This window comes from Coffea eugenioides, chromosome 3 (assembly GCF_003713205.1).
Source record: "Coffea eugenioides isolate CCC68of chromosome 3, Ceug_1.0, whole genome shotgun sequence".
NCBI classification, from domain to species: domain Eukaryota; kingdom Viridiplantae; phylum Streptophyta; class Magnoliopsida; order Gentianales; family Rubiaceae; genus Coffea; species Coffea eugenioides.
In genome coordinates this window covers 8,813,785-8,837,019 of record NC_040037.1, presented here as the reverse complement: position 1 = coordinate 8,837,019, position 23,235 = coordinate 8,813,785, and the positions used below count along the sequence as shown (strand labels likewise).

The 23,235-nt window shown below is 34.9% G+C and overlaps 3 protein-coding genes across 3 annotated transcripts; 2 read left to right on the top strand and 1 right to left on the bottom strand.

Moving 5' to 3' along the window:
* Positions 1-1,384: 1,384 nt before the first annotated feature.
* LOC113765955 lies at positions 1,385-3,163 on the bottom strand. The gene has a single exon (XM_027310191.1). It carries the CDS (start codon positions 3,161-3,163, stop codon positions 1,385-1,387), a length of 1,779 nt encoding a protein of 592 aa, XP_027165992.1.
* Positions 3,164-11,848: 8,685 nt separating this feature from the next.
* On the top strand, positions 11,849-15,497 carry LOC113765954 (probable 2-oxoglutarate-dependent dioxygenase AOP1). The gene is made up of 3 exons (XM_027310189.1): positions 11,849-12,231; positions 13,876-14,200; positions 15,234-15,497. The coding sequence occupies exons 1-3, from the start codon at positions 11,849-11,851 to the stop codon at positions 15,495-15,497; spliced, it is 972 nt and encodes a 323-aa protein (XP_027165990.1).
* A 3,364-nt stretch (positions 15,498-18,861) lies between these two features.
* LOC113765953 (probable 2-oxoglutarate-dependent dioxygenase AOP1) lies at positions 18,862-21,847 on the top strand. Its single transcript, XM_027310188.1, has 3 exons — positions 18,862-19,235; positions 20,558-20,879; positions 21,479-21,847. The coding sequence occupies exons 1-3, from the start codon at positions 18,862-18,864 to the stop codon at positions 21,740-21,742; spliced, it is 960 nt and encodes a 319-aa protein (XP_027165989.1). The 3' UTR covers positions 21,743-21,847.
* Positions 21,848-23,235: the final 1,388 nt, after the last annotated feature.

The following is a 23,235-nucleotide window of genomic DNA, read 5'->3' as shown; positions in this document are numbered from 1 at the left end:
TCTTTTAGATCATCCTGAGTAGCATTCATCAGCCAGGCAGGGAAAAGGTCTCCTTCCAAACTCATCCATCACACAAAGTTCTGGCAATTTTTGCCAAAATGTGACTAGCACTATTGCAAGTTCTTATAACAAAAGAAAAACAGCATTCTTGAAACATTTCACTATCTTCCATGTCTTCTAAAACCCTGTCATATAGTCCTTCATAAAGGATTTCCTTCTGGATATTCATTAGTGCAATTTGAAAATGAGACTGCACCTGAATGCGTCTCCAGCTTCTTTAGCTCTGTGTAAAGAACTTCTGATCATTGTTGCTCGGACTCAAGTATGGTTGTTCAATACAAATATGTGTCTACTGCCTAGGTGTTAGATTCGTTGCTTTCTAAAACTAAGATACAGCGACATCTTTAAAGACTTGGACAAGGGTATCCTGTATCCTCAGTTGTAAGTAACATATTTAGGAAACAAGGCAATATCAGACTTGTCATGTCAGATACAAATTATGGTTGGAAAGGAGAAGTGTCAGAATAGCAGAGCTTCTGATGGCTAATAGTTCTTCCAATGATGGCTCAGAGCAAGTATTTTGAGGTGCTGTCCAGGTAGTTACTAATCTTCCTTCTGAGTCACGAACCATTACACCCCGGCTTGCCCTATCAGTCAATTTACAGCATGCAGGATTGGTATTCAGGGTTTAACTTGCTTGTTCCAATTCCTGGGAGAAACCAGCCAGCATCTTCTGCAGTTTTGTCTACCATATTTGAGTCCCTCATCATTTTTCAGCTCTTCCTGGGCTTTCTGATTTGATCATTACCTGTTGAAAACTCAATAAACAGACATTATCTTGAAATACATCAACCCTCTAAATCAATTCAATTACATATAGCTCATTGTCTTTCATTGAAACTATGCTAACAAATTTCAACAAAAATTAACCAAAAAATTCTCAATTTCTATGTTCAGGCACCAGGATTATACTACAATGTTTCAACTACTTCTGGACGGAGTAATCACCCTATTACATTGAGTACTTGGTGCAGATAACTCCAAAAATTTTCTACTGATCAAAATTCAGTACTGAAGCCATCGTTATGCAATCTAGAACCTCAAGAATCCTACAAATAAGCCCATCAATATGTTCAAAGAGATGTTATTATGTAACTCCAATTTTTGGAGATGAAGGGAATTTTCAAATAACTCTAATTGTATATAATAACTAAATATGATTGCAATTCCATACAACGATAAATTCTTTGATTTGAATTTCTTAATTAGTTACCATACTGATTTCTTCATAGAAATCCAAGCAAAAGCACATGCTATAAGTATGATTGATCAAATTTTTTGATCAAGAATGCACTCATAATTTGAAAAATGCAAATACTTATAATTAGACCACCTTCGAATTTGATCTTTTTGATGATTTTTCTTCCCTAGGCTTGTCAGTTGCTTTCCTCTTCGTCCCCTCAGGCTCGACGGATGCTTTCCATTCCAACCCAAAGTGAATCAACGCATTTGAATGAGTGTTGACTACCTTCAAAAAATTCTCCCAATCCAAAGCTTCCAATTGCTGCTCACTTTGTTTCCCTGCATAGTATTTTCTTGAGTCCCCCTCCCAAACTAGACGACTCTTAAAGATCTCGACTTTCAGTCCCTTCAAATTGTTCTGCCAGAACTTCAATTGTTGCAAATTGTGGGATTGTTCTTGATTTTTTCTTAGCATTAACCCGTCATAGAGGAGCTTCAAAGTCTCAATGTTCTTCCCCAAGATGTCACTCCAATGTTGCCTTATAGTTTTTGGACGACAAATCTGAAAAAGGACGTCCAACACGGGGACTGGAGATGATAACAAAGACTCCCTGTGGATGTTTAGAGTCAATTCGTGCACCTCTTGAGGTCCATGATATGTCAAATTATCTCTAATTTCATTGAAATCAAATGACATGGTGCCTCCAACCTCAAGACTAACTGAAATTTTCGACTGAACTAGACTTGCCAACAATCTCTGCAATTTGAAAAACCATGAAGTGTCTAGATTCCCAACCCAGGATATACTTATATCAGAAGTCCAATGACCTGATGCAGCTATAAAAGACAAAACTGGTATGATCTTGCATTCGTTGTCAGCAAATACAAATCGAACAATGCTTGGGGTGTCAAATTGTGCCTTGTTCAATCCCCAATTATCTGCCAACTGTATTTCTTTCAGGGAGTCGCTCTTAATTCTGATTCTTTTCAAGTCTTGGCAATATTGGATTGTCAAATTTTCAAGGTGAGGAAATCTATGTTCCATTTGGATCAAAATCTTGTAACAGTGGCCAACAGCATACAGAACCAAAGTCTTCAGATTTTTGTACTGAGACGAACGCAAATCAAGCCAACAAGGTGTCCAATCATCAATATAGCGGATAAAGTCTTCATGACTCGAACAAAATAGTGATTCAAGGTTTGGAGCCTCATGCAGGATCAAACTTTGATCACGCTTTAATTTCACAGTAAACTCCCAAAGATTGTCTAAATCAGGCACATCAAAGTACTGAGAAAATAAGTCACCACCACAATAAGTAATTTCCAAGATCTCAATTGATTGGCAGCATGAAATCATCTGCTCAAACGTGACATTATCTAATTGAACCATGTATAGAGAGAGTCGCTTGAGATGATCAAACCCTCTAATGTTCTCCATCGATTGCTCAACCAACTCGAGCTCCCTTAGGCTTACATCAACTACGGATTTAGCTTCGAAGAAGATTTCAGGCAAATAACTTCCGCAGAGATCAAGATAGAATTTCTTCACACCGCTTTTAACAGCCACCTGCAAGCATCTCTTAATAAGAGAATCCCACATAAAAATACCCCTTACAACAAGCATGAACTCGTCTATGCCCATCTTTTCTTTGGTGCAGTTCTTCAGGGTTCTTCTGACGTGTTTGCTGAACTTTCTATTTCTCTTATCTTTTGTTCTCGTATCCCAAAATCTGTAACCTCCTTCTTCCCTCAATTCCTCGGAGAAGTTTTCATAATCCAACGTCAAACTGACCGTGGGGCGTGCCCGCCATGCATTCAGCCATGATTTGGACAAAACACTTGTTTTAGTTGCTTGCTTGTATGAGAGGAAAGAGCTAATATGATTTATAATGTCTTCTGGCATGTCATCCATTGATGCCATCTCCAAGCTTGATCCTCGATGTAAAGGCTGAAATTTTCTGCAAGGAAAAATGGTCGCCGCAGCGGAATACTACTACTGATTTTGAATAGGCGGCTAGTCTTATATATATACGTTGCCTAAGATGGGCTTTTACAGAATCAAATCTGTATAATGGGCTTAAATATCAGCTCACCGAAATTCCATCAAGTTCGTCGCCCTCTTTTTAGTCCTTATCAAGGAAGGAGGCATTTTAAAAAAAAATATACCTACATTTATTTTTTTATTTTTATAAATGAAAAATTTAAAATTTAAAATCTCTTACTTACAATCACTCGCATCAAATCAAATATAGTTATTCAGGCCAATTTTCATTAGAGTAATACGTAACATATAAATAGACTTAATTAATCAAAATTCTGATGTATGTTACAGGATAAAACAATAGAGAGCCTCAGCAGTCGGCATCTCTCAAACTGTTCCCGTAGTGCTTAGTTTATGGTCTAAAAAGTTGTCAATTGAAGTCAACAGCTCAATTAACAAACTGCACTATGACAAAAATGACATTTTCTTCCCCCAAATAACTGTAGCAAGAGGCCAAATTTTATGCCCTGAATGGTTTAACACAGCAAACTTCCAGTAATAGTAAATAGTTCACGTACTTTGCACTGAATGTAATAACATCTTTTATATACTAAAATTCATTGTGAAATTTTGATTAAATATCTCATAATACAAGTTTTGTATGTTTTTCAGTTTCTTTAATCCATTACGGCTATAAAGATTATTCAAATTTAAACTTTTTGACCTAAAGCTTTTTTAAACTTTTTTGAGCATTTTTTTTAATCAATTTTGGATTGAACTTTGATAACGATTATTAACACTATCATATTTTACCAAAAGTGTTGTGATTACCAGTACTAAATTACAAGATTGTATTTTAACAACTGAAAAACTAAGATTTGGATAAATTATTAAACACTTCTGAATAGTACTTACAATATCGATACTTATGACTAATGATCTTTTTGTTTTTGTTTTTCTTGTTTCTTTTTGGCAAAGACAAACAAAATTTAATTGTAGACTCATAATTTATTGATTATTTAGGAACAAAGCACATGAACAATATTTCTTTTTTCTCTATACTCGAGTTTTCTACAATTTTTATTTCACATAAAAATCTAATTCTTAGTATGTTAGACATTATTATTTTTCATGTTATATGAGTCGAATTAGTTAGTAGCTTTCTGAATTCAATGTTTGACTCTATGATGTTTTTTCCTTTGATTGCTATCTGCTTAATTAAATGAAAATGCACGACAACTATTTTCCATGGGCTCTTCAATATAACATGAACATGGCATGATTTTATCTACCAATTAACTTTCAAATTTATAACATTAAAGTATTGGTTTCCAAAATATATACGGGACCTATCCTCTTTTTAGTATCCATAAATATATACTTTAATTTCTTTGAGAGCCCAAAACTGAATTATATATTTTTTTATAATAAAATAGAATAATTTTATTAATCATGAGATCGAATCTGCAACAAGTGCAGAACAAATAAAAGATGGAGGAGAGTTTCTCCATATACAAGAGTCTGAAAGATTAACAGCATACTTAGCAAGGTTATGAGCAAGAACATTAAACGACCTAGAAATCCATGAAACTTCCCAACACATGAAATCTTGACATAAGACAATGGTATCATCAATCAACAAGCCACATGATGAATCGTCAGATTCCAAACGGTCCAGCATTTTGATGACTTTTTGTGAATCTTCTTCCAAAACAATCTTATTGAAACCCAAAGATTGTAGTAATTGAGTAGCATGTTTGGCCGCAAATGATTCAACCACTTCTGGTTCCAATATCCCAGGAATTCTCTTGGAGTGGCCAGCAATAAAACTTCCTTTATCATCTCGGATAATAACACCAACCCCTGATGATTTATCATCCTTAAACACAGCTCTATCAAAGTTTGCCTTAACAAAACCTGCATTGGGTCGTATCCAATGACCTATTGATAACCTTGATTGAAGAGAGGTAGGCATATTGCACTTATCTTTGGAATTTGCTTCATGGAATTGATTCAGGAATGCTATGGACAGGGAGACCAAGCTAAGAGGATCTCTGTAGGGCCCATCAAAGATTGCTCCATTCCGATTATTCCATAAATTCCAAAGAATAACACCCACCAATTCCATCTCTTTGCTTGATAGTCACAAAAGTTGGTTGGGAAGCCAGGATGTTATATGATCAGCCGATTGCAGTTGAACTTTCTGGGTTAAGAAACTAAGCGCCCACGATTGCACAGTTACAGGACAAGTTAAGAAGGTATGATCAATATCATCAACTGGAGCGAGACATAAAGGGCAAGAGGTATCTAAATGGAGCCCTTTAGTATTGAGTTTTGTGCTAGTTGGCAGTATATCTTTACATGCCCTCCATAAGAAAATTTTAATTTTCTCAGGAAGATTCAAGTGCCAAAGCCGAGACAAAACATTTTGCTTTAGAGTACTACTACTTGATGGCAAATTCTGCCAATTAGAAGCTCGTTGCTTGATCAAGTGATACGCACTCTTCATAGTAAAATATCCATTCTTTGAAAAGTGCTAGATTAGCTTATCCCTATTATGAGTGTCTCCAATTGGAATGCTTTGAATTAATTCAATCTCCTCAGGCCAAAAAATTTCCTACAATAAGTCAACTCACCAAGTCTTTCGCTCGTAGTCTATTAGGCAATCAACTGTGGAATTCTCCGGCAATGCAGTAGACTGCGACACGATTTTAAAAGTAAATGGCCGTGGAAGCCACCTATCTTTCCAGATTTTGATAGACTGGCCAGAACCAACTCGCCATCTACTTCCTACTTCTATATACTTCCTGACCTCACATAGTCCGCTCCAAGACCAGGTAGGCCGTGATCCTTCTTGAGCTTGGAAGAAATCAGTATTGGGAAAATATTTAGCTTTATATACCCGATGAAGAAGGCTAGATGGTTGTGTAGCAATACGCCATGGTTGCTTAGATAACAATGCAAGATTAAAAGTCTTAAGCTGCCTAAAACCCATTCCTCCATCTTCTTTTCGGCTGCAAAGTTTATCCCAACTAACCCAGTGAATTAGTCTAGCCTTATTTCCATCACCCCACCAAAAATTGCTCATCATTGATTGGATATCCATTAGCAAAGAATCTGGAAATTTGAAACAAGACATCGAATATGTGGGAATTGCCTAAACCACTGCTTTCAGCAAAATTTCCTTTCCCCCTTTTGATAACCGTTGTTCATTCCATCCTTGAATTCATTACCAAATTCTATCCTTGATAGAAGAGAATACCTCACATTTGGAGCGTCTAATAATGGTGGGAAGACCGAGATATTTTTCATGTGCAACCACTTCTTTAATATTCAGGAACTGAGTGATATCTTGTCGGGTTGAGAAATCTATGTTACTACTGAAAATCATAGCTGATTTCTCAAGATTGATCTCTTGCCCAGAAGCTTCCTTATATAGTTGCAAGATATCCTGAATATGTTGAGCTTCTTGTAAGGTCGCTTTGCCAAATAACAAAGTATCGTCTGCAAATAATAAATGAGAAAGCTTGGGGCCACTCTGACCTATTCAAACTCCTGACAATTTACCACAAGCCTCTGCTTCTTGTAATAGACAGGAAAAAGCCTCTGCACATATGAGAAATAAATACGGAGAAATTGGATCACCTTGTCTAATGCCCTGCTGTGGTCGTAGATAACCAAATTGAACACCATTTAGCTGAAAAGAATACGAAACAGTAGAGAAACAACTGGAAATAAGATCAACAAAAGATGGATGAAAACCTAAAGCCAATATCATTCCTTTAAGAAAAGGTCACTCAACCCTATCAAACGCTTTGCTCATGTCCAATTTAATGGACATGGATCCCTCTTTGCCTGCAGACTTTGATTTAAGAGAGTGGTTAACTTCGTAAATGATCAGGATATTATCTGTAATGAGACGACCAGGAATAAAAGCAAACTGAAAGGGCGAGAGATTTATTGAAAGAACTTTCTTTAATCTATTAGCTATAACCTTAGAAGCTAATCTATAAACTACATTACATAAACTAATTGGATGAAATTGAGTTATATTGGATGGACATTGGCATTTTGGGATAAGCACAATGTAAGTGAAATTCAATTGATCATCAAAATGCCCATTGTTCAGGAATTCAAGAACACATTTCACTACATCCTGACTAACAACATGCCAAAATTTCTGATAAAATATTGGGGACATGCCATCAGGACCGGGAGATTTAAAATGATGCATTTGGTTTAAAGCTTGTGTTACCTCAAAAGCTGAGTAAGTTCGCATCAGTGGATCATTCATTCGTTTAGATACCTTAGGTTGCACCCTTTGCAAAACCGCATCAATTATCTCAGGAGATGGCTTTGAACTGGAAAAAATGGATCCAAAATGGTCTAAGATAATGTTCTCCAGATCATCATGGGAGTTGCACCACTGCCTCGCATCATTGAAAAGGCCATTTATCTGATTTTGTTTCCGTCGTTTGGATGCCTGTGCATGGAAGAAAGTTGTATTCCAATCCCCCTCTCGATACCAATGAGTTTTGCTCCTTTGCTTCCACATAGTATTTTCCCGATCCAAAATATCCTCTAATTGATTTGTTAAAGTCCCAATTTCAGACTTAACAGCATCAGAGAGAGTCCCTTGCTGCAGCTTAGCAATCTTTTTCCTTAGGTCGTCTGCTACAGAACAAACATTACCAAATTTTGATTTGCTCCATTGTAAAAGACCCATTCGACATTCATCAGTTTTCTTTAACAAATTAACACAAGCATTATCCGCAGATGTACTTTCCCAAGATTGTCGAATTACGTTTTCACAATCATCCGCCTTTATCCACATGGCTTCGACCATAAAATGTTTAAATTTCTTCACCTCATTTGTAGTCTTAGAAGATTTAATGAAATTCTCAAAGCTAAAAACTAGAGGCAAATGATCAGAGAATATAGAGTGCACATGCTTGAGTTTTGAATCAGGGAATAAGTCCACAAAATCTTGAGTTGCACAAGCGCGATCAAGTCTCGCTCTAATCGTATTTCGATATGTCCGACTATGGCACCATGTATAAGTGAAACCTTTATAGCCCACATCATGCAGATTACTATCCATTAAGGCCTGACGAAAATTCATGATTTGCCAGTTATTTCGTGGACCAGAACCTTGAAATTCGTTTTGGCTAAGGACTTCATTATAATCACCAATACAAAGCCAGGGGAGCCGAGATTGTGTGCTTAGTTGTCGGAGAGAATCCTAGGAATATTTTCGCTTTGAAGCATCAGGATGTCCATAGAAGCCAGTGAAACGCCATGTGTAATTTGGCATATGAACATTGGCATCAATAAAATTACTTGCAAAGCGGTTCAATGATATGTCAAGATCTTTTTTCCACAGGAGAGCTAACCCACCAGAAGTGCCCTGCGCATCCACACCAATACCAAACCATCCAATTTGCTGCTTCAATTTCTCCACAAATCTTAGAACACTTAGTTTGTATCAAAAAAATAATTGAAAGTCTTTCCCTCCAAATAAAACTCCGGAGTTCATGAACTGTGCAGAGGTTTTTCAACCCCCGACAGTTCCAACTTAAAAGACTCTTGATTCTTGGCGGGGCTGGTAACCAGCCTCTGCAATTGATATACCGTGTGATGCGGTTGAACAGCTATCTTAGATTTCTTGGAAAGAGAAACATCCTCCATATCAACATCATCAGAGAGGGAAAAATTTTCAGGACGTTTCACCTTGCTGCCTAATAACCTTTTTTGAGAAGATTGAGCCGTAGACGACATCAAACTTGACTTGGGACTGTCAGTGCTCTTTCTCCGTTTGAAGGTACTAGCCAGAGACCGGAGTTTATGGGTGTGGATGAATGTTATACTCTTTCTAAGATAAGAAAGATAATGTCATAATTCTTTCCACAGGCACGGAGCAATGGCCGGATAAGTTGTAGTGTTCATTGAGTAACAAACTAACAATAATGTCATCAGAAGAGACAAGGCAATGGATCGGATTGTTTTTGTTAGTGGCTGTTTATATTGACTTTTGGAGAAAACCATCACCTATTGAATCCAAAATCTTTATAGTGATTATTAAGAAATAAATTAACAGTAAAATTGCAGAAGCATACATGGATTCAACCTGGATTCATGTTAACTAACTGGTACTTGAATTCTTCGAGATTTTGGGATGGCCTTCCAGGTCAACACTTATCCGCAAATCCCTTGAGAGAGCTCTTGGGATGACGATCTGGTATATTTCTAACGATGAGAAGAGGTATTTTGTGATACTAAAAAAAAATACAAAAATAAAAATACGTATGATTCGGTGATCATAACTCTATTTATAGACAACTTTCATATTATCTTTTGGATTCTTATTTCATCTCATCACAAAAATAGAAATTATCCTTAAGTTTCTATACATTAAAGTCCCACATCCTATTGGATACAATAAAGCTAAACTATAATTGATCACTTTAATTGAATTTAAACTTATTTGACTGTCTGCAACATAATTATTCACATATAAATCCAACGTCAAATTAAGGATCCAACAGTTTTCCTACAAGAAAGGGATAGTGGAAGCACCAAAACAGCTAGTTGATGAGCAACATCCTTTATTGTTTAAGCCATTTGATCATTTTGAATTGGCTTCTGTGGTCTTCACAAAAAGGTTGAACGGAACGTAATTGAAGATAAACTCATAGTCCTGTGTGGCAATTAAGGAAACCATTTGTCCATCTTAAAGTGTTTTTTAATTGAGGATCAAAATTGTAATAGTAGTAAAAGATTGTTCAGTTCTAATGGTTTGAATCAAATTAGTATTTCTGTTAGTACGTACTGTTGTCTAGTTGTGTGGAATGGGGATCATTTCAATCTCTTCCTTTTCTTTTTGGGGAAAATGCAGTTTTAATTTGATGGGAGCATACGAACATAGTTCAAAATGTCCTGCAGCATTTTATTCAGTTGGTGACAACATAACTAATTCAACTTTTTTCATTGGAAAAATTAATCTATTTAACAAGTATATACTTTATCAATACTTCAATAACTTTGATGTTCCTTGTAGCCTTCATGCTACAACTGAGATGCAAGGCTCAAGGCCAAAGTTATGGACTCCCAAACTCCATCAAATCTTTTCCTCACGTAGGTCTTAGCAGTGAAAACTTAAATCCTGGCACACAGTTTTTTTTTTTTTTTTGGCACAAGTATTTGGCTATCTACAAGCAAGCAAGTGAAGAATGCACTTGACAATCATGGGTTTTTTCTGGCAATTTATGACAAAATTTCTTCAGCAGTCAAGGATGATTTTTGCCTAGCAATAAAGGAGTTTTATGAGCTCCCCAAAGAGAAGAAAAGCCAGTCGTGATGATCAACTTCCTATTCTTGAACTTACAGCCATTGGAGATCCAACTAGTATACAAGCTGCAGAAGGTTTCACAAATCTCTTTTGTCCTCTGGGAAGAAGACTGTTTAAGGTACAATTTTATACGTCCATGCTTATGTACAATAATTTACTAACACACACACACACAAACACACACAAAGAGTAATGGTCCAGCTTGTAAGTTTAAGAGAAATCAATGTTGTTGGAAAGGTTATAGACTAAGTCACATGATGTGAAATTTGAAGAAGGCAAATGTAATTTTAAAAAGGGATCATTTCAACATTTGAGGTTTTGCTAGCCCTGAAGTTTATAATATTATACTGTCTCCCCAATTTCGAGTTTAAATTTTAAAAAGTTAGTAAATTGAAGTATCTATATAAAATGCTGAAAGCAATTTTTATTGCTAAATTATCCTTGAATAGCTCATGAAAAAAAGTGATATAACAATTTAAATTGAAAAGGGTATGACTTGAAATAGTAGAAAAAAGGGAAAATTTTAAAGTCAAAAATTATTTTTGGCAGGGGTGAAGAGAAATAAATATGTTAGTCTTGATGCTTGGAAACATTTAGGCTCAAAGAAACTAGAATAACACATTTGACTTCAAAAAAGGGTTTGAAAATGCAAAAGCAAAAATGAATAAAACTAAGCGTCAAATGAGTTTTAATTTGAAGAAGTCAGCGAATCCAAATATATTTTTGGAGTGCATTTGGATAATTGCCATAACCGGAAGTACTTTTCATCACTGGTTCATTTTGCTTTAAATAAGAGAGGAATTGTGTAAATATTTTGAAACGTTAGAGACGTCATGTATTAATATGCAAAATCTCATGACATTATTGATAATTTACCCTAACAATTATGATGTTGATGCTTAAACAACTTCATAAATTTGAATATTACTGTAAATGCAAATGACTCGTTAGACAAGAATATCTATTTTAACTTTTTAATAAATGAAATTAGTTACTACTAGTTAATACTCCATATGATAGTGTGACTTGTCACTTGTATACTGAGAAAGAATTTTTTAGCTACACTCGAACAATTTACTTATTTTTCTCTTGGCTTGTTCTGTTTGGGAGCAAAAGCGGACTGGCTAAATGTTGACCTGCTCCTGATCATTTTAAGATCGGCATCTTCCTTCCCATTCTTGTACGTTGAAGAACCTATCCACCAATCTTGAGCTTCTTTGTAGCTTTAAATCTGTTACAACCGAGTTTTTTTTATTCCAGAGCTCAACAACATAGTCATGGACTCCCAATTAGCTCCATCAAATCCGCCTCTAATAGATTTTAGCAGTGAAAACTTGAAACCTGGGACCAGTATTTGGATCTCCACAAGCAAGCAAGTGAAGTGTTCACTTGAGAATCATGGGATTTTTCTTGTAACTCATGACAAAATTTCTTCAGAAGTCAAGAATTGTTTTTACCAAGCAGTAAAGGAGTTCTATGGTCTCCCCACGGAGAAAAAATGTCAGTTCACTTCAGATAAACCTTATTCGGGTTATTTGGGGAAAGCTGCTGATGAATTTCCCTCGTTTGAAACTACTTGTATTGAAGATCCAGCTAGTGAGGAAGCCTTTGATGGCTTCATTAATCTCTTTTGCTCCTCCGGAAGGAAGGATTATGTCAGGTTAGCATTTGTCCTTGATCATGATCTAGTTATTTTACTTATATGTACTGTTTATATATATATATATATATATATATATATATATATATAGCAACATCAACCGACTCTAGAGGTGGCCCGATGAACCTAAAAAGAAAACAAGTCAAATTCAGGTCAGAAATGGGTTGACCCATTATCCCGTTTAGGAAATAAAAATAAGTTAATAAATATATAAAAAAATTTATCTAAATAGGTTTTTTTTATCTGTTTCATGTGGATTGTAAGAATTGACTTTAAACTTGTATTTGGCTAGCCGCCTTTTGTTTGGATTGTTCTAATTGAATTTGTTTGACTTGTGTGAAGTTGGAGTTGTTATTTTTGGGTAGATGAAGTGTTACATTATTTTCTACTCTTAAGGTGTCTTAATTTACTTTAGATCTAACTTGGGATTGTTTTATTATGGTCTTTATTATTTGATTATGTAAGTAGTCTCGTGTGGATTTAGTTTTGTTAGAAATTATTGCAGTAGATTAGTAAATTGGAATTATATTTCGTATCATTCGGCGGATTCGCCAATCTGAAAATTTTGTGTTCAGGTCAGACATGTTGACCCACCGCGGGTTGGCAAGTTGTGTTCGAATCAGTAAGTCTCCTGTTATATCTGAGTTTTGACTCGACCTGTCAATCCGTTTTTAACCCTATTGCCACCCCTAACCAATTCCTTAAAATTGACTCAAACAATTCATAACCAGAACGGAACTTGCTGCTCCAAAAAAAGCAGGTGATATGGGGAAATCCCAGCTTTTTTATTTGCTTTTGTATAACACATTTGAGGCCTTTTCTTAAGCCTTTCCTGTTCATAGCTGAGTTTTTTTTTAATCAACTTTGAAGAAAAATCGTTATTCTAAGAACCTTGTTTGGATCATGATTTTTTGTAAAAATTGTTTACATTTTTTGTAAATATATTTCTCAATCATATTTTTATTTTATATACATTACAAAACTCCTAAAAATAGCAATTTAAATGGGATAAAAAAAAAAGGGTAAGCTTCTGCAAAAGTCAAAACTATAGGGACCGATGTTCACCACAGAAGACGGACTTTTCTTGCTAATTGGGTATTCAATTTTGACTATAAGGTCCACATTTTACACTATTTACCAATATACCACAAAAATATTCCTATATGCTAATTTTAGCATGTTTAGCTTTTACTACACAACTAATTCATTAACTTTTCGAGATAAAACAATTTATGAAAGTAGAATCATTCATAACTTTTCATTTGGGGGTTGGAGGGAGAGAACCAACCTCCAAACCAAATAGGTGATTTAAATTACGGCTCAATTCACCATTTAGATGCACATATTTACATTTCTCGTCCCTTTGCATATATGAATTTGGTGGATTGAATTTCACTTTTGGAAACACAGACACCTTAGGCCCTTCTTGGCCAATGCCTATTGAGCAATCCTTACACAAATCTTTTTCTACAGTAACAAAAGCTTGTCAGAAACTAATTCTTTTATTACACTAAGAAAAATTGGTTATCAGAAATGTTATAGATATAACCCTGCAGTTTTGATCCTTCTCATGTATAAGTAAATATGATTGTAATTGTTCCTTTTTTCCTCTTTTCTATTTTGTTTATTGAGCTTAATGATCAGTGAAATCATGCAATCCTACTCAAAGCAAGTGGCAGAACTGCATGAGGTGATAATCAGAATGGTATTTGAAAGCTATGGGGTTGAGAAATACTATGAATCTTTCAGAGAATCAATAGCTTATGTGTGTCGAGTCAACAAGTACAGAGCAGCAACCAAGTTCACTGAGAAATATGTAGGTTTGGTTGCCCATACAGACTTGAGTTTCATGACCATACTTCATCAAAATCAAGTCAATGGTTTGGAGGTCAGGTCCAATGATGGAAGTTGGATTCCAGTTGATTTTCCTCCCTCGTCCTTCGCTGTTGTTGCTGGTGATGCATTGATGGTTGGCCATTTCTTTCATCGATGAGTATTTTCCTAATGCAAAATTACTTGATGAGTATTTTCCTTACATGAGAGAGTGTATCTAAGTAGATAATTCGTTTGACTTTTTTTTTTTTTAACTGAGGAAAGTTGAAAATTGAGAGTACTACTCCCTTACATGCACACGTCGAATTCCTGCATAGATGGTATTGTCCAAGTTAACCAATACTTGAATATGTTGAGGCAATTTGGTCAAGGAGTCGAACATTCCTTGACCCCTACCCGAGAGGCCCGCCAGAGCATCAGCAACCGCATTGGCCTCTCTATAAATGTGGCGCAACTGCCCAATTTCGCTCGCTAACAGGATCCTTATATGCTGAATGACATTCCTTACACTGTCTATATGAAAAATGTTACTCTTTTGAAAATGTCTGAGTGACTAAAAATAGACAGTAAATATAATCTCGAGATCTGAAATTTGGAGGGAATTCAGTGGTTAAAAAAATCAAATATGACAAGTATAAAATATTGAGTCTTGAGTTTTGAAGCTCCAAAAGTAGTGAAATGGTTTCTTGCTACTTCCCTGACTTTCACACAATGCAAAACCAAATAATATTAGCCAATTGAAGATTACAAGAGTCTAATTACTTAGTGTTTATGCAACACCACCTACTATCAAATGAAGAAAAGTACTCCATGGAAACCGTAGAATTAACAGTTGAGATTACGGAATTCCATCATATATTCTATCCTTACCTTGAATTGCCAAGTTGAATTACTGTAAAGTTTTCAATGGATGATCTAAGTTTAACTTTATGACATTTATCCTTTGGTTCTCATCTACTTGTTACACGCAATTGTGCTACAAATATTTTGTAATGGAATGCGTAGAAATAAAGTCTCTTGAGAGCCCACAACTCGTAATTATGTAACAAGTGACGTGTGTAGATGTATGTTTAAAAATTAACTACATCGTCGGTGCACAAAAAGTTAATCTTTAATTAATAATCCTTTCCAAGATAAGAAAGATTATGATCAAATATTTCTTTCCACAGGCATGGAGCAATGGCAGGATACATTCCATTCATCATCGAGTCATGATGGCATCAGAAGAGCCAAGATACTCGATTTTGTTGTTCGCCTACAAGAAAGGGATGGTGGAACCACCAGAAGAGCTAGTCGATGAGCAACACCCTTTACTGTTTAAGCCATTTGACAATCTTGATTTGGTTTCTTTGGCCTACACAGAAAGGGTGATCGTAACTGAAGATAAGCTCAAAGTCCTTTTGGCACTTAAGGACACCATTTGTCCCTCTTGAAGTGCTGCTGGTGGCTGCATTACCTAATTTACATGATACACATTGGTGTTTAAGAACTACATATATATTTTAAAGGATACACGTTTCTGATTTCCAATTCTTAATTATGCTTCAGAGTGCTTAATGAATTGGGCACTTATGGTTTGTAATTGAAAATCAAAATTGGAATAGTAATAAAAGAATGTTCAGTTTGGATCAAATTAGTTTATCTATTAGTACCTAATCTTCTCTAGTTTTACCTTTTCTTTTTGGAAAATTGTAGGAGTAGTTTTAATGTGATGGGAGAAATGACACGCATAGTTCAAGATGTCAATCCAACAGCATTTTATTACGTGGGTGACTTCACAACAAAATCAACATTTTTCATCGGGAAAATTAAACATGATATGTAAACTTGCCAGATGTTGTATAACAAGTAATTTCTTTAGTAATACTTCAATAACCTCAAAGAGCATATTCAAGAACCTTAAGGTTCCTTGTAGCCTTAAATCCTGCTGGAACTGAGAAAATAATCTACTTACACGTTTCTGTATGTGTAAATATGGGTGTACAGTTTGCTCGTATGTGCATAGAATAGACAGACATACATATGTTGTAATGGAAAGGTTATAGACAGAAGTCACATAATATAAAATTTCAAGAAGTTAAATGTAATTTTCGAAATGGATAATTTAACCCAAAAAAAAAAAAAACCTCTCTTGGGGTTTCTAACAATTTCATTTTGCAGCCTGAAGTTTAAGCTATTATCTTGCCTCCCCTATTTTGAGTTTTAATTTTGACAAAGTCGACCAAACTCTAAAAAGATCCATATCAAATGCTAAACTATTTTACTCCCAAATTATGCATGAAGGGCTCATAACAATTTGATACAACAATTTAGGCTCATTTCCTAAACGAGTTGAGCTTGGCTCGAGTCGCAATTAGTTCATTTAAATTCATCTACATTTATACATTTATTCAAGCTAGTATTACTAATTTTTCTTATTAATTATGTAAATTCATCACATCTCTATTGTTTAGGATTTCATTTTGTTTAAATATTGGGAATCTTCTTATATTTGGTGAAGACTTTTTCATTCAATAGGCAAATTAAATTGATCATTTTTTTTAAATTTCAGAGTTGTATAATATATTCAAACATATTTGAGTTTTTTGAACTCGAGCTAGTTCAAACTTAGCTTATTTACGTCATACAAGTAGAAAATTGTGTTCAAGTCGAAAATTTTCTTCTAGATTTTATTTGCTTAAATAATTAGTAGAATAGCACGAATAATTTGATATACGGTTGGTGTAGAAAGGTTAAATAAATGGGATGGTTTAAGTGCAAAAAAATTTGTTAAAATAGCCATTTTATTTTAGCATTTTTTATTTTTCTCTTCTATATTTGTTTGCTTGAAGAAGTGTTATAATGGCGAAGGCAATTTTTTTTCAATTTGTATGTTGTAATAGTGATTAGTGGTCTCATCTCCTGACATAGAGAGGTAAATGATGTTTTTGAAACTTCAAGAGGGCCAAGTAATATTAGCATATACTTCAGGGGAAGTTTCTAAAAGTATTCCAATTATCTTTACTCTCCAAAAATTAGTTCTTAAAAGTTAGGGATAATTTCACATACCTCCCCTGAGGTTTTTAACAATTGTAGAAAACACCCCTCAAGTTTTAAAAATTACACGTACCTCCTCTATTTTCATTGTTTAAGTAACATTTTAAGTCCAAAAGGCTAGACTTTTTCTTAAAAATCCTATAATGCCCTTGAGTTATAATTCACAATAAAAAAAAAGGAAAAAAGGGTTCACCGTCTCTATTTTATTCATCGTTACTTGCTATCACCATTGCCTACCTATCAATATCCAAATCATCACTAAGTAAACAATTACCTTTGTTCTAATGTCCTTATTTTACCTAAAAATGTCCAATGCAAACAATCCTATCAACTACAAAATACCGCATCAAATACCTAAAAGCTTACTTACAATCTCATATCAATATCAAATTTTGCTTAATACAAAGCAATATTCATCAATATATCTAAATTTCAATTCTACAGCTGCCACATTTCTAATATAAAATAGTCTAAACCATCATTACTAATATCAATATTCAATATACTCCATCTGCATAGAGTTCAAAATCAATCAAATTCTCTCTATAAGAACAACATCATTAATAATTGCAAATCAAAAACAGAAATACAATGAAGTTATAAATATACGAGGAACACTTTTTTTTTCATAACAACCATAATAGTATAATCTTTATTTAGTCCCTATTTCACTTTTTATCCTTAATTCCTTATTTTTTATACTGCCATTATCTTCATCTCCATCTAGTTATATAACGAAATCATCACTCAACTATCATTTGACAATTTCAATTTGCTAATATCCATAAAAAATTGGAAACAAAAATGTGCGTAAAGAAGCTATTTAATAGTAATAAAAAAGAGAGAATTTGGAATAAACATCAGAATAGGTAAGCACTAGTGGCTCGAATGTATGATGGCCTTGTTACTAGCATTAGTACACATTTGATCAATAATAATAAATAAATGTGTTTGGAAGGAAAACAGACGTAGGAGGAAGAGGATAAAAAGTTAAATGGGAAAGATTATAGTTTGAATTATTGACTGATAATAGATGAAAGATCTTTAATTTTTTTATTAAGTTTTTCAATAAGTTGACAATTAATGAAGGGCATTGTTGTCTTTTATTACACCAAGGGAGGTCCTTATAATTATGTAAACCTCAGGAGAGCCAAGTGAAATTATTGGAAACTTCAGGATAGGTTTCTGAAATTATCCCTAAAAGTTAAAGCCATATTTTAAAAAGGGCAAATTACACTTTACCCACTTGTTGTTTAGTATTTTTTACATAACCCCCACATGGTTTCAAAAGTTATACATAACCCCTATCATGATTTGAATTAAAGTATCAAAATGACGAAAGTGATCATTCATAATGGAACCTTTAAAAATGTCAAAATTACCCTTATAAATACATGACACACTAATCTCGTATGATTTTATGTTTTATCATATAACCTCCTTATGGTTTAATATTTTACCATATAACCCCTTTATGGTTTTTAAAATATATACATAACCTCCCTTAGTTAATAAATAATTTTCAACTTTACATAAGCGTATTTTTGACGTTTTAGATTACTGCGTTACGAATGATCATTTCCGTCATTTTGATATTTTAATTCAAACAATGAGAGGAATATGTACAGTTTTTGAAACCATAGAGGGTTATGTAAAAAAATACTAAATCACAGGAGGTAAAGTGTAATTTGCCCATTTTAAAAGTATGCTTCAGCCCTTTAAGCCTGCTACGACTGAGATACAGAGGTCAACAAAATAGTTATGGATTCCCAATTAGCTCCATCAAATCTTCCTCTCATAGATTTTAGCAACGAGAACTTGAGACCTGGCACCAATATTTGGATATCCACAAGCAAACAAGTGAAGAATGCACTTGAGAATCATGGAATTTTTCTGGCAACTTATGACAAGATCCCTTCAGAAATCAAGAATTCTTTTCACCTTGCACTGGAGGAGTACTATGATCTCCCCAAGGAGCAAAAAGGTCAGTTCACTCCAGATAAACCTTATTTGGGTTATTTAGCTGATCATCTTGCTACCTGTGAACTTACTGCTATTGGAGATCCAACCAGTATGGAAGCTATTGAAGGCTTCACAACTCTCTTTTTCTCCTCCGCAAAGAAGGATTATGTCAGGTCAGTATTTTGTACTGGAATCATCAAGTCATATATAAATTCTATCCTAACATCTTTAAAGGGACAGAGAGTACCCTTAGGAACAGTGCATCTTCGTCCCTTATATACACCTTCACCAGTGGGCGTATGAGTAATTTTACTTGTTGGTTGGATGGGTAAATTGTCAATAAAAGTATGGAACACAATATGCCCATATATCAGCTGGTTTCTTCCTTCAAATGCATCTTAGTGTTTGTTTGTTAGTTTAAGTTTGTTGTTTCTTTTAATGAATTAGCTTCATTCTTACTAATGATGAAGTTTTTTTGGTCGTATTAATGTTTAATGTAGATCAAGAACTTAGAAGTTAGATAATTTGAAATAAGGCAGTAGTGGATAACAATCTCTGTTTTTGTTAGTCATATAATAGTGCTTTCCCATAGGATTCAGCTAACATTGGTCATGCCTAACTTTACTCTATACAAATTTAACTACCCGTTAATAGTGCTTTAATTTACTTTCAGTTATAATGATCAGCTTCCTTTGTACCGTTCCATACAACAAACTCTTTACGCTACAACTCAAACACAGAGAGATGTGGAGAAAACTGACCTTTTGTTCTTCACTTTGGATTGCTCAATGGGACTGTTATTGATGGAATGAAGTTTCATTTTCTATGCAGTGGCATGTTAAATTATGCCCATATTGAACTTTATATTACAATTCCAATTGTACCATACTACCTAAATGAGAAACCTGATGTTGTCCAACTCTCAGTCAAAGACATCGTAACTTTACATTGTGCTTCTTTGATTTCATCTGGGAATTCTTGCGTAAAATAGCTTAATTATATGTGTTTCTGTGTATATAACCGGTGCCCAGTGGCATGGATCAGTTCATATTTTGTTTCTACAAATTGCAACAATATTGATATACTCCTATATTACTGGGAGTAGAGGACGCCAAACTAGGCCATTTGCAGGATGGAGGGAGAAAACCCGCTTTAAGACCAGAAAAGTAATTGCATTACACTGAATTTTACCATTTAAATGCACACAGTGAGATTTCTCATCCCTTTTGCATTTAAGACATTCTGCAGATTGAATTTCACTTTTCCCAACACAAACATCTTAGACCCTTCTGGACCAATCCCTATTGAGCGCTCATTAGACAGATCTTTTTATACAATAAGAAAAGTTCAATTTATGATAAGCTAGGAAGTATAATGAAAACCATCAGAAAGGTTATAGATATAACCCTGCAGTTTTGATAAATCTCGTAAATATCATTGTAATTTGTTCCTTTATTCTTCTCTGTAATTCTGTTTATTGAACTTTAATGATCAGTGCAATCATGCAATCCTACTCAAAGCAAGTGGCAGAACTGCATGAGGTGATAATAAGAATGGTCTGTGAATGCTATGGGGTTGTGGAATACTACGAATCGCTCAGAGAATCACTAGCTTATATATGTAGAGTCAACAAGTATAGAGCAGCCAAGTTGGATGAGAAAAATGTAGGTTTGGCTCCTCATACAGACTTGAGTTTCATGACCATAGTTCACCAAAATCAAGTCAATGGTTTGGAGGTCAGGTCGAACGACGGAAGTTGGATCCCAGTTGATATTCCTCCCTCGGCCTTCACCGTTTTTGCCGGTGATGCATTGATGGTAGGCCATTTCTTTCATGTGTTACTTTAATCCATGTAATCGACTGTGCCCTCATTTCTAATCATTTTCATTAGAATTCGAGTTCTCAGTTTAATATGAAAGAATTCAGGTTAGACATATTGGAAGTATTTTAAAGAATCATCTTGTGTTGTTGAGTTGAATTTGCAAATCGACCTGCTCAAAAGAATTATCCACATACACGCCATTATTTTTACTTGAATACTAATATGGATGCCAAATTCCAAAAACTCCTTATGCAGTCTTGCTTGATGAATGTTTTCCTTATCTTGATAATGAAGATAATTTTTACACAAGGGTATTTAGAAGCATGATTCACAATCTATATGTAAACTTAAAATCCTTGCTTCTAGAGGCCTTGCGAATCTGGATTTGTTCTGCTTGTGTTAAATGAGGATTAAATTCTCATTAGAAGATCTATGTTTGACTCTATGACGTTTGTCCTTTGATTCTCATCTACTTGTCACATGCAATTCTGCTAATTTCTTATGGTATACACATAGATATTAACACCGCCAAAGTCTCCTGAGAGCCCAAATTCGTATCTATATAATATTATGATAAACAATTTCTTTCCACAGGCATGGAGCAATGGCAGGATACGTTCTGTCCTTCATCGAGTCACAATTTCATCAGAAATGCCAAGATACTCAATTGGATTGTGTTGTTACAAGAAAGGGATGTTGGAAGCACCAGAACAGCTAGTCGATGAGCACCATCCTATACTGTTTAAGCCATTTGATAATCTTGATTTGGTTTCATTGGCCTACACAGAAAGGGTGGTCGTAGTTGAAGATAAGCTCAAAGTCCTTTTGGCGCTCAAGGAATCCATTTGTCCATCTTAAGTGTTGCTTGCGGATGCATTACCCAATTTACATGATATACAATTCGTGTCCATAAACTACATATGTATGGGATACATGTTTGTGAATTCAACTCTTTTTTTATAAAAAAAAAAAAAAAAAAAAAAAAAAAGGATGTATTAATCAATTAGATTACTGGAAATCGTCTAACACCAACTGTTCGACAAACTTGGGGGAGGGGGGGGGGGGGAGAGGATTTCCAAGGAGATTCAAGTAGGTTGGATGATTTAGCAAAATTTGCTAAACTATACACAACCTTATTTGCATCTCTAGGAATCCATGCTACATTCACAATGTGTTGGTCTAACAAGGAAATGTGGATATCCTCAATTACAGTTCCTAAGTCGGAGAGGGTCTCATCTGAGCTGCTAATCTGATTTATAATTGAGGACGCATCTCCTTCGAGAATGAAGCTGGGGATCATCAATATCTTAGCAAGCAAAACCGCTTCCCTTGCAGCAAGAACCTCCGCCAATTCTGCACTAGTTAGGAGGTGCGCTTTCTTGGATAAGCCAGCAATGAACTGACCATCATAGCTATGGATAACCACACCGATACCAAAAACTTGGTGAATTGTTGATATAGAAGCATCAAAGTTGATTTTGAAATGAGGAGCAGGAGGTAAAGACCAAAATGAAGATTGCCTTGGTGACTGGATGGTTGGGGAATGAGAGGTAAATTCAGCTCTTAATTGTGCTTCAATTTGCATGCTTTTAGTCTGGTTATTTTGGCATGCATAATTAATTGGGCAAGTATGGTTTGCACTAGAGAATCAGAATTGTAATGGTAACAAATGATATTTCAGTTCTAATGGTTGGATCAACTTAGCTTATCTGTTAGTATTCTTGTTTAGTTTTGTTGAATGGCAATCAATTGACTCATTTCCATTAATTTCTTTTAGGGAACATGCAATTTTAGGTCCAACCTTAATATGTCGTCGACATAGATTATTCCCATATATGTGATAAGTAAAGATGGTTGTGAGGGATGATCGACATAGGTGGTTGTGATAAGTAAAAATTATTTTGTCGCCTGCTTATTTTGAGGGATGAGTTGGATCAGTTACGTGATGGGTTACCTTTATATTGGGTGGCAAAAACTCAAATATTTTTTTGCGTGGGTTGGCTTTTTAGTTGGGCTCTCACAGGCCCAAATTAACCAAATACAATAAAAATGAAAAGAATCCGGCCCAATGAACTATTGTCTTTTATATCCTAAATATTTTCTCGTTATTTAGAGTCAACTAAAATATCAATTTTTCAATTTTTGGAAGTCGATGAAATGTTGAAATTGGGTCTTAAAACCTAATGAAAGAACACATAAACGTCTAATCACTGGCTTTGGATGAATGCTTGCTGTTACCGAGCCATTGGGCATATAGCCATATTCTCTATCTTAATTAGCACTTAGAATTGCAATGCAAGCTGCTGGCTGGAGATTTACAGGATCACCAAATGCTATAGCATTTTGGTAGT

Coding starts and splice junctions, on each gene's coding strand:
- LOC113765955 (XM_027310191.1), bottom strand. CDS start 3,163: ATGGCATCAATGGATGACATGCCAGAAGACATTATAAATCATATTAGC.
- LOC113765954 (XM_027310189.1), top strand. CDS start 11,849: ATGGACTCCCAATTAGCTCCATCAAATCCGCCTCTAATAGATTTTAGC. Junction 12,232..13,875: donor GGAAGGAAGGATTATGTCAG/GTTAGCATTTGT, acceptor CTTAATGATCAG/TGAAATCATGCAATCCTACT. Junction 14,201..15,233: donor TTGCTGGTGATGCATTGATG/GTTGGCCATTTC, acceptor TTCTTTCCACAG/GCATGGAGCAATGGCAGGAT.
- LOC113765953 (XM_027310188.1), top strand. CDS start 18,862: ATGGATTCCCAATTAGCTCCATCAAATCTTCCTCTCATAGATTTTAGC. Junction 19,236..20,557: donor GCAAAGAAGGATTATGTCAG/GTCAGTATTTTG, acceptor TTTAATGATCAG/TGCAATCATGCAATCCTACT. Junction 20,880..21,478: donor TTGCCGGTGATGCATTGATG/GTAGGCCATTTC, acceptor TTCTTTCCACAG/GCATGGAGCAATGGCAGGAT.